The sequence below is a fragment of the Pristis pectinata genome, chromosome 5, assembly GCF_009764475.1.
Source record: "Pristis pectinata isolate sPriPec2 chromosome 5, sPriPec2.1.pri, whole genome shotgun sequence".
Taxonomy (NCBI): domain Eukaryota; kingdom Metazoa; phylum Chordata; class Chondrichthyes; order Rhinopristiformes; family Pristidae; genus Pristis; species Pristis pectinata.
In genome coordinates this window covers 98,235,585-98,247,803 of record NC_067409.1, presented here as the reverse complement: position 1 = coordinate 98,247,803, position 12,219 = coordinate 98,235,585, and the positions used below count along the sequence as shown (strand labels likewise).

Here is a 12,219-nt window from a genome sequence, read left to right as displayed (position 1 = left end):
TGTCAGCTCAGAACAAAATAGTATTTCTCATTAAAAAGAAATAGAGAATTTGCATTCTGCTTATGCCTGTTTTCTATAGTCATTTGCTTGCTATTGATATGTATGTATGTACAATGTAGTAAATTAAACAGAACATTCTGCAATACTCAGTGGGACTGGCAGCAACTGTGGAGAGAAAAATAGTTGTTTTGGGACCTCGATCTTTCAGCAGAGCCTGAGATATTAACTTGGTTTTCTAGCCCAGATGCTGCCAAACTTGTTGAGCACTTCCAACAACAATGGATTTTGTTTCTGATTTCCAGCACCTGATTTCTGATCAGTGTAGTCAGTGATACATCAGACAGTGGGATTGCTTTGGTGATTGCATCATTTAGTGCTTTACGTTTAGCACCCAGCCTTTGCATGTCAGGAAATGCTGGGCAATGTGCCCTGATTCTCCACTTAAGGCTTTGTGTGAAGTTAACTCAATCAGCATGAGGGACCTCACTCTTACCCTCACATATTTTTCTATACTTTTTTTCTGTATTCATAACCACAAGATCTGGCTTATCATCTCATTTTCAGAAGGATAAGATCAGATTTCTTTATTAGTCACATGTACACAGTGAAATACATCTTTTTGCATAGTGATTTGGGGGCAGCCCGCAAGTGTTGCCACGCTTCCCGCGCCAACATAGCATGCCCACAACTTCCTAACCTGTACGTCTTTCGGAATGTGGGAGGAAACCCACACAGACATGGGGAGAATGTACAAACTCCTTACAGACAGTGGCCGGATTTGAACCCGGGTCGCTGGCGCTGTAAAACATTATGCTAACCACTATGCTACCATGCCATTTGTATTAAACCTTGAATAAGTACAACAAAGAGGCCTATAGTTATATTCCTGTGCTGTACCGACAGCAATGTAACTAAAGCTAAATGTGCATTATAATTTATTTATTTGCTCTACAACTTTTCCAGATAAGAGCCTATACGTTACTTCTGAAATTTGGCTTGATTGAAACCAGTGTTGGTCTTTTGCAAATTTATCGAATACAACTGCAAACAAATTTCTAGCCCAAGGTTTATTGTTGGTTGGACCTTGTGTTATACTTTGTTTTGCTATTGGAATTTTTGCCCTTTTTCACAACAAAGAGGGAAATATCAGTGTAAGTGAACCTTTTCAGAGCTTTGCTTGCTGAAACCTAATCATCTTGCTCCCATTAAATGATCTTCGCATTACTCAGGCTGGTTTCAGCCTTGCTCTTTTTTTTCTTGATATGCCTTAGGGCCACAGTAGAATATTGGTTATGTTACCAGACAAGTAACCCAAAAGTTCGGGCTAAAGATCTGGAGACACAAGTTCAAATCCTACTAGAGCACCGAGGGAGCTTCTGTTAAGCAAATATGCGATGAAAAGCCAGTGTAAATGGTAGTACCTTGAAATACCAGATAATTGTAATAATTCTCCTGATTAATGTCCAATAGTGTAGAAAATCCTCCTTTCTTACATAGTCTGGAAGCGATTCCAGACCCACAGCAATCTGTCTTCGTCCTTGGTTTGTAGCACTAACATGGATGATATACTCTGCCTCCAAAATTTACTAAACAAGAAAGAAACCGTTTTGTATTGCATGTGTATAAACGTGCTGATTTCAGGTGAATTTCTAGAAATTGTTCTTAATTACCCTGCAGTTACATGAGGCATTGATGAGACCACATTTTGAGCACCATGCAGAGAATTGGTCTTCTGATTTAAGGAAGGATGCTCATGTGTTGGAGACAGTTCAGAGAAGGTTCTCCTGGATTGAAACCTAGAATGCACCGATTGGTATTGGTTTATTATTGTCACTTGTACCAAGGTACAGTGAAAAACTTGTCTTGCATACTGATTGTACAGGTCAATTCATTACACAGTGCATTGAGGTAGTACAGGGTAAAAACAATAACAGAATGCAGAGTAAAGTGTCACAGCTACAGGGAAGTGCAGTGCAGGTAGACAATAAGGTGCAAGGTCATAACAAGGTGGATTGTGAGGTCAAGAGTCCATCTCATTGTATAAGGGAACCGTTTAATAGTCTTATCACAGTGGGATAGAAGCTGTCCTTGAGCTTGGTGGTATGTGCCCTCAGGCTCCTGTATCTTCTGCCTGATGGAAGAAGAGAGGAGAGAGGATAACCCGGGTGGGTGGGCTCTTTCTCTGATGCTGAAAGAGTTGGTCAGGGTGGGCTTGACCTGCTGGATTTAGAAGAGTGAAAGTGGATTTGATTGAAACATAAAAGATCCTGAGGGATCTTGACAGAGAGGATCTGGAGACGGTGTTTACTCTGGTGTGAGAATCCAGAACAAAGGCTCATAGTTTTAAAATAAGAGGTTGCCCATTTAAGACTAGGATGAAGTAATTTTTTTTCTCTCTCAGAGAGACACCTATAGGGCGATGAAATAGGCAGAAATTTCTTCCAACTATCTATTGGGAAGCCATTTGATCCCGACCATGAACGCAGTTACCCAGGCACCAGCTCCCAGCAATAACAGCATAAAGAACAGAAGTGGACCATGTGGCCCTCCAAGCCTGCTCTGCCCTTCAATAGATCAAGGGTGATCTGACCTTGACTTCAACTCCCCTTAATTGATAACTGACTGTGTGGAACAGATTTGTGATTTCTGCTGTGATTTAATGCTGTGATTTCTGCCCAAATAGCTGTACAGTTATTGGCTAATTCTGCCCTGCCTCTGTTGACACGCTTGTCCAGAACTCCATTGCTTGTAACATAAACCCCTGTCACCCATCAGGCTCATCTTTCCCAGCCAGCCAACACCATAGTTTTAAAATATAATTCTTGTTTTCAGATACCTTCATGACCTCACAGCTTCCTACGTTTGTCCCGTCCTGCAGCTCTCCAAGCCTGCATTATCTCTCTGCTCCTTCATTTTTGTCGTCTTGCACTTCACCAGTTTCAGTCTCCCCACAGCTGCCGTAAACTCTGGATTGTTGCCTGGATTAAAGAGCATGTCTTATGAGGATAGGTTGAGCGAGCTAGGGCTTTTCTCTTTGGAGAGGAGGAGGATGAGAGGGGACTTGATAGAGGTGTACAAGATGATAAGAGGCATAGATTGAGTGGACAGTCAGAGACTTTTTCCCAGGGCGACAATGGCTAATACGAGGGGGCATAATTTTAAGGTGATTGGAGGAATGTATAAGGGGATGTCAGGGGTAAGTTTTTTACACAGAGTGTGGTGGGTGCGTGGAACGCACTGCCGGTTGAGGTTGTGGGGGCAGATACATTAGGAACATTTAAGAGACTCTTAGATAGACACATGAATGACAGAAAAATAGGGAGCTATGGGGAGGGGTTAGAAAGATCTTAGAGCAGGATAAAACGTCGGCACAACATTGTGGGCCGAAGGGCCTGTACTGTGCTGTAGTGTTCTATGTTCTAATCTCTATACCTTGCTATCTTTCTCTCTTTTAGTATAGTATACTCCATTGACCAAAGTTGTTCTTTATCTTCCCAGATGGCTTAGTGTCAAGTTTTGTTTGGTGACACTCTGCAAAGCACTGGGATATGCTTTACATCATTAAAAGGCAAGTTATTGCCATTGCCTTTGCCATCTCCCTAGATGAACATGCAAAGAAATTCTTGAAAACAGACCTGGCATATATCCCTTTCACTCAGTAAATTTTTGTCTTCAGGATTATGTCTTTAGCTAACAAACTGCAAAGCACAAAATGCCTAATACATTAAGGTCATTGTTCGAGACTTTTGTTTTTGCAGAACTGACCATATAAACAAGGGCCTGTTTTGCATGGCTAGAGAAGAGAATAGAGGAACAAAACCTTTTTTTCTATAGCACATAGACATGAAAGCTTGAGTCCAAGATCCTGTTTTCAAACAAGGCTTCAAAGCAGCTGAAGAATATGGTGGTTGAGAATTTACCCACAGGTTTTGGAATAATCTGCTCAATATCCTTCATTTGTTTGTGAATATTGAGCTATTGAGCAAGGATATTTTCTCAGCAACCATCTTCTTTATTTGAAAGTGGTTCCACAATCTCTAACACAAACAAGCAACAGCAAAGCAGTGTCGGCTGCTCATTATCAAACACAATTTAAAGCTGAGCCACGTGAAGAGGCTTTGGGGCAGGTGGCCAAAAACGGGGTCAAAGAGGAATATTTTAGGGAGCACAGTGCAGGTGTGAGAGATGGAGAGACAGAGGTTCGGGGAAGGAATTCTCTAATCATCCACAGACTACCAACAATTAAGACCGTAAAGAGCTCTCAGAGTACAAATACACAGAACTCCAGAAGTTGTAGCACAGATTAATAAAGTAGCAAAAAGCAACAACTCAATATTTAGTCTCTGGAGCAACAAAGTAGAAATATAGGTAAATTATGCTACTCCTGTATTAAAACTGGATTAGAACCCTCTTGGAGTTCTGTACACTGTTCTGTTCACCTTATTCTAAACATATATGGAGGGATGAGAGAAGATCCAAAAAGATTTGAGATGAGAATAGAACGGTGGGATTTTACTGATCAGCAAAGCATGTTTCTGCTGGGTGGCCATGTTTTATAAAAAGCTGAGAGGTGATCTAACACTGGTCTTTAAAATTATGAAAGATTTTCTTCGAACAGAGACAGAGTTTCGAACATTCCCAGCATTGAGGCCCTAATTGCACTCAGTCAGCTCTGATGCCTGGGCCACCTCATGCATATGTTTGGCACCAGATTTGCGAAACAGAGACTGTATACCAACTTCTGTCACAGCAGGAGCTTACCATGTAGACAGAGGAAAAATATTCAAGGATGTTTCCAAAGCCTTCGTGAGAGAATGCAACAACTTCACTGACTCCTTGGATCCCGAGGTCAATGATTGCTCAAATTGGAGAAGAAGCATTTGGGCTTGCATTGAGAACCTCAAAACCTGGAGCAAACAAACCTGGCATAAATGACAGAAGGAATGTACCACCCCTGAAGTTACCACGATCCTTTCTCCCTACACCTAACCCCAGCAGGCACCACTACCCCCACCTTTTCAGGAGTCTTCTGGTCCCATATTAGCCTTCAATCACCTCAACCTCAGAAATGGAGTGGAAGCAAGTCATCCTCGATCCGATCCCAAGAGGCTGCTTGCGTAAAAGAACCTGTCTGAAAGCAAGCTGCCCATCTACTCCTCAATTAACATTAGGCTAAGGTGGAAGCAGACCAAAGTTAGGGAGAGAAAGATTCCTTTAAATACAGTAAAAGGCAGCTTAAAATGCCATTTATATTCAAACCTGTGACTTCCAATGACCTTCTTGACTTCTTCACTCATGGATTATTCGCTTGTCATTAGATAAATATTTGTTGTTGCAGAGGCTTCCTTTACATATTTATCATCTCCCTTTTTGTATGTTTGACAAATTGAAAGAGACAGTGTGCATGAGATGAGAATAATTGTTTCATTCTCATATGTTGAATTCAGTCTTCCCTTCTCTTCCCCCGCCACCCCCGTTTCTTCACTGCATTCACAATGAACCAATTTGCAGTAACGTTACAATTAAGTAAATTAATCGCTCATTGTTCAGGAGTGCTGCTGTGATTTTGTGACGATTTCAATTACGTTGCCCATTTAGTGCAAGATTGAACATTGCAATCTGCAACAGGAAGATGGTAATGTGTTTGTGTGTGGAGATATATTTGAACAGGTAACCAACTATAGGTGGAAATTAAGTACATTGCTAATGAAATTACAATCATAAAATATTAATGAGTACAAACAGTTGGGCTTTAAAACTAAAGGGAAATAGCAATAAAGCAGCACCCTTTAGCAAACTATGTAGTAATATAAAAATGACACTCGAATAACATAATTTTACAGCTGTGCACTGTAGTGAATAGCATACTCACGAGTGGATTCAGTTCAGTGAAGCCTTTTATAAAAGCTATTTTGCATTATTAAAAAAACCAAATTAAAGCAAAGAATTAAACTGGTGAATGTCAAGTAAGTCCTTCTGCATTTGGTGCACATTGCAGTTATTGGTATTTTTCAGGTATTTATGATGACAAAAGCCTTTGCTAATTCAATGTTTTGATTCTGTCCCAAAGTACCACCATTATTCTCTTCTCCCTATTGGGCAGCCCCTCAGGATTGAGGCTGACTTGCTTCCATTCTGGTTTTATGGGTTTTGAGGTGGCTGATGAAGTCTGTGAGGCACTGTACTCCTTCCTCTGCTTATGCATTGGCTTCTGTGCTCCTGATGCATGGACTAAAGGTTCCCAATACCAGCCCGAATTCTCTTTCTACACTTTGAGCGATCACATGGAAAGTACAACTATAACACGTGGATGTCAACAGAACCGAACTTCCCAAAAACTTCAAAACCTCTAAGTGTGTGTTTACAGGAAAAGACAGGGTGAATTTCTACCTCTCAAAAACAAGCATATTTGGGACTTATTACTGTGCTGGAAGACCTCAAAAAAATTTGCCCAAAAGCAAAGTACTGCCTCGGCTGGAAATCTGAATTAGAAACAGAAGCTACTGGAAAGACTCAACAGGTCAAGCTACAGTTGTAATGAGTGAATGGCCTTTCATCAGAAAGTTGTGCAGTGTTACTTGTTTTGTATGCACACACATACACCTAGGACAAAGTGCCAGACTATCAGACTTGGCATCTAATATTATTCATCTTTGAGCAGTTGCCTTACTCAGTCTATTTCTTGAGATTGAAGCAGTTCAGGAATCAAGATGTCATATAATGTTAGATTATTTCTATTTCATTACTTAAGTCCCATTTCTGGTAAGTTCATCCTTCTTCAACATTAACAGTGAAATCCTTCCAATCTTGATTGAGATCTTGCTAGTTTTAAGTATATTGTCCAGTTTTAGCCATGCCTTCCAAAATTATCCACCCACATTATAAGAGTAGATGAACAGGAGGAGATCATTCACTCTCAAGTCCATTCTACTGTTCTGTGAAATCACACTGAACTGAATTTTAATTCTATCCAAATGCCTCATCTCCAAATTGTCCATTTATTTCAATATTTTAAAGAATTTGGATTAATGGTCTGTCACTAATTTTTTTTAGGAGGATAAATAGGCTGGGAGCTGCTCTTAATGTCTCCTACTTGTTTCTGTGAAGATGGTTTTTGAGTAAAATCATTTTGGCAAAGAGGAATTGAACAGAACTTGATCTTATTATGTACCACTGTCTGATCAATCTTTGTACTTGGATGAAATTCGCTTGCTGATCATGTAATACTTAATTGTTCCTGCAGTATCTGAAAAGCTTTGGTATATCGTCAAACTTGGCAAGGAACTATCTCTTATACACTTCAATTCTTTCCTAGCATGTATGTGAAGTCTGAATTCTGTTTCTTGGCTTGATAGGGAGACTTTTAATTATGTAGAGCCCTTCACATCTCTTTCAGGATGCCTCAAAGCTCTATTCTGAAAATGAATTAACTTTATATTAATCCCTGCGTAACAGAAGAAATGTTGCAGCCAATTTGTGTACAGTAAGGTCCCACAAATAACAACATGATTACCATGAAATCATCTGTGTGTTTTAGAATTGCTGATTGGGGTAATTGAGTAGGTATAATTTATAAGCTCTTTTATGAAGCGCATCAGTGTGCTCTTTTACTTGAGAGAACAGACTGATACTGGCTTTAATGTTTCATCCAAAAGAAAGCATTTCCAACAGCCCAGCATCCCCTCAGTACATGTTGCCAGTGTAGATGCTTGTACTCTTGTTGCTGGAGTGGGACTTGAAATTAAAGATAAAAGCAGAAAATGCTGGAGGTACTCAGCAGGTCAGGCTTGAAATTACAAACTTGACCCAGTATTACAAACTTAACTCAGTGTTACTGAGTCACAGCTGATACTTTTTTAAACTAATCTCATTGATCCTTTCATAGATGGATGCACTGGGAGCTGTCCATTGGCTGAGATGTGGAAATAGTCTGCACTAAATTGTTTTTATCTGACTGATGTGGGCCTCCCTTCCTTTCTTCTTGCCAGTTTTCTCCCTGAACCCCTCGCTTCCTTGAACACATGGGTTCTTTGCTGGGCTGCTGTCCTACTGCCTTCATGTGTGAACCTAAAGCGACTGTTTGTTAGGATGTCTTGATTGCTCATGTGAGCATCAAGTTGAGCCCAATTCTGTCACTGCTGGATATTTTCAAATTCCAGTATAACTTTAAAACTAAATTATTAAAAAGAACTACAACAAAATTCTCGCAACCTCCTGTTCATCATGTCCTTGTGCAACACAGCTTCATACTTTGCTGGCACTTCAATTTAGAACAAAGAATCTGTTTTTTTGTTAAGTTTGTGGTTGTCAGCACTTGCTGTTCCAGCAAGTCTGTCTGCGGGTGTACATTTAAAGCTATTTTTGGAATCTGGCATTCTCTAAACACCATAACAGAACAGGAAAGTTTGTTGTCTTGGACTTGAGTTTTTAGGTGATTTGCACATTGGATTGAGCTGAGTCTCCTCGCTTGCCACCGGCAATCTTGGCATAGTTTTGTGTAACAGATTGAAGGAAGCTGAGCAGCATAACACTCAACCAAATATATCTTCCAGCTCTCACTTTTTTTTAAATCATGGTACTTAAATCACTCAAAACACAGCCATACTGAAGGATCACACTGGTGTGAGCCACCTCGGCTAAAACTAAAAGCGAAACTCCATGGAGGATGGAAATTTGAAATAAACTCAGAAACTGCTGGAGACACTTGGCAGCTCTGCCAAGGTTAGTGGAGAGGGTTAAAGGGAAGCGGCTGGTTTAATATTTCAGGCCAGAGAGCTTTCATCATACAACAAAGATAGTGACAAAAGTAGATAAGCCAAGAGGGACAAATGGAAATCACGTCGGAGAGAAGAGCAGAATTCTCCAAGGTAGGCATTACTGGAACAGGGTGACGATGAATTCAGTACTGAAGCAAAAGTGCTGCAGATGTTCAAAAACAAACAAAAGAGCAGCTCCCTGTCATTTGCTCCTTATTACATAAAGCTCCTACCTTATTTTCCTGTCATAAGAACCAATTTGTATCCTTGTATATTGAGTGTGTGTGGCTCTTTTTTTCTCTATCGTGGTTGTTGAAGGACTTACTTTGCAGTCTCTTTTTTAATTCTATACTTTAACTGGAACTAAGTGGAATTAAATAACATTTTATATGCTTGGACAAATAGTAATTTGTATTAAGAGAGAACTAATTGTAGAAGTCACCCAATGAATATAGCCTTTGCAGTTGTCTGTAATTTGAGCAGGGACTGTCAATTTTCAAAAAAAACTTCCCTTATATTTATCAGACTTAAGCAATTCCTCTAATGTAGTTTCCGTCCCCACTTTAAATTATTCCCTGGATTTAGACCATCTGATAGTTCGGGTTGCTCATTTGATTCTGTGTACTATCCACACAGTGTCCACTGTTTGTGCTTAACTGCAAAGGGTGTACTTTTATCTGTTCTGAGGATCGATGACTGAAACAACAAAAGGAGGTATTCATATTTGGTCACTAGTATGAAACAAATGCCAGGACATTGGCTGCCATTTGCTTGCCTCCCAACCTTTGATTCCATTGACTTCAGTGGGATTGAATGTACAACTTTGTGGGAATACTCTGACAGTGTTGCTGCCTGTGCTTAGCATGTGACAAATTTATCTCCTTTTTCCAAAGTCTTTTAATCTTGATAATTGGAAAGTTTCTAGGAATCCATCTTTAACAGTGCTATTGGTGATCCGTAGAGTTATATAGCATTGGAACAGGCCCTGCGGCCCAACACATCCAAGCATTGAAGGGAAAATTGTGCCATGGAAAGATTGTGCATGGTGAGGACTGTTTGAGAAACATAATCCAGTTTTTGAAGTTACCAAATCCAGCTGATCACGAAGACACAGCAGATTTCAGGTAACCTTGTTTCCAAGGAGTTAATACTAAATCTTCATGAAAAGTCTTCTGCTAGATTAAAGCTCCTTGAAGTCAAGGGAGATTTGTGCAAGGCACAGAGGCAAACAGGATACCTTTTTGTTGATTTATCCCCATATTTAAACTTCAGTCCATATGCATTGTTCCAGAAGGCTCATCAAAGAGCTAAAGACCAGTATTTCTCAGCCTTAAACCATCCCAAAGCATTTTATAGCTGGTAAAATGCTATTTAGTTGTTGTCAGCATTGTAACAGCCAATTTTCAAAGAATGAGCTTCCACCAACAGTAATGTGATAAAATGACAAAACAAAATGTTTTTGTCATGTTGATTGAGGGATAAATATTGGCCAAGTCGCCAAGAAAAGCTATCCTCCTTTATGAAATGATGTTTTTTGACCACCTGATGTACAGACGGGACCTTGGTATATTGGCTTATCTGCAACGTGGCACCTTTGACAGTGCATCATCCCCGTTGTACTACAGTGGAGTGGAGTGTCACCCTTGCTGTTCTGCATAGAACACGAACCCACAAGCTCTGACTTAGAAGCAGAAGTGTTGCCAATTGAGCCAAGGTTGATACTCATTTTTCCCCCCCTCTGTATTTCTAAGTGAATTATCTTTTTTTTCTTGCAGTTTCAATGCAACATCCTTGAAATGCTGCAGGGTACAGTTCATTAATAAACTATTTCCTCCTTGCACCAGATAACTTTCCCCAGATGGCTCATCAGAAGCGCTTCATTGAGCGGAAATACAGACAGGAGTTGAGAGAAATGAGGCGGGAAAAAGAACGACAGGAGAAGGATCCCACTGAGACTGAGGAAAGCAGAAAATAAACGAGGACATGAAAACTGTGGCATATTTACCTTCTTAAACAACTGCAATTCCAGCCACATACGCCTTTGGGGACGTAACCTATTTTTAATGTGAAAGTGAATGAGGAGCTGTGAAAGGCGTGTAACAAGACCAAGAGACAATATTCCATTCTTAGCTATGTGGTATGAAACCCATAGATCTGCAGAGGAGGCATTGCAATGGGCAGGCGGTTTTGTATTTTTTTGAACAAGTCTCATTTTAGTTTTAATTATTGCCTTTGAACCTTGTACATTCATCTTGTAATTTTAATTTTCAAAGCAGTTGAATGTTTTTGTTACTTGTTGCATTCATTAGATTGATGCAAAAAAAATTGGTGTATTTCGTCTGCAACTCAAACTCTATAAAACCTTGCTACTAAAATACCTCATTATTAACTGAAAGGCACCTTCATGTGCCACTACAGCTGTGCCCTGATAAATGCATAATAGTTGGCAAAAGAATATTGTGCTTTGGATCAGGGTCCCTTCAAGCCTTTGATAAAATTATGTCATGAATCTAAATCTTTGCACCATATCCTGTTAAATCATTCAATTCCGTTTCGTATAAACACAGATTGCCTAAGTATCACCTTCATTCTGCACGCTTTACATTGGTAACACTTTAAGATGTGCTGCTTCGTGTAATTAATATTTGACTGTTGACTGAGTTTAATATGTATACCAAGATCATTATGTGATTGAATCAGAACTTGGTATTGTTAAGTGTTACAGACCTGGCATTCAGTGCATTGTGACTAGGAAGTGGTACGTTACACTGATGTGTTCTTTAGTATAATTAAATTAATGCTTGCAATCAGAGCACACGCAGATTATTTCTCTTCAGAAAATTTAAAACTCAGCATTCACCAGATAAATAATTTATTCAATGTTCATTGTGACCCTGCAACTTTGTAAAGGAATTACGGATTTAGTGGAATTTTCCTTACAAAAGATTTCACACCAGGCACTGATCTTGCCTCCACACATGCAATTGTTTTTACGCAATCTGTCTTTAATGATGTTTCCTGTAAAATGTCTTCCACTCACACCGTTAGATCTTTACATATCCGAAACGTGATACTGGCTTGTAATCGTCTCTATTACATTTCATAGCTTTTTTGTAAAATGATTCCAGAAACGTTGGAAGAAGGAGGAGAATGTTCATTCTTCAAGAGGACTATCTAAAAAGAGGATGGTCGTGTTTATTCATGGTTTTGTGAGTAAGAGATTAACATTGCAGACTTTGCTCTGGAGAGGTTTGATATTTTGAATTCCAAGCTGAAAATGAAGGGAGAGGGCAGTAGCTTTTCAAATCAAAATTCTGATAAGTGCTGAATGCATTCTCTCCTAACCTCCTGACCCTGAGTATGATAATTTGGCAATTAGTTGTGAATACTAACAGGCATCTGGCATGATTTTTATTTCAGCATAAAACTACAGGCATGTGTTTCAGGACACGTATTAAACATT

At 39.6% G+C, this 12,219-nt stretch overlaps 1 protein-coding gene across 2 annotated transcripts in view; it reads left to right on the top strand.

Moving 5' to 3' along the window:
* Positions 1-11,665, top strand: part of drosha (drosha ribonuclease III) — a 106,618-nt gene extending 94,953 nt beyond the window's left edge. The window contains exon 32 of one of the 2 annotated variants that reach the window (XM_052016701.1): positions 10,601-11,665. In XM_052016701.1, the coding sequence (XP_051872661.1) occupies positions 10,601-10,731 (131 nt within the window). In that variant the 3' untranslated portion in view covers positions 10,732-11,665. Of the gene's footprint in view, positions 1-9,717; positions 9,963-10,600 lie in introns of those variants that run through there. The other variant, XM_052016702.1, reaches the window with a different exon arrangement.
* Positions 11,666-12,219: the final 554 nt, after the last annotated feature.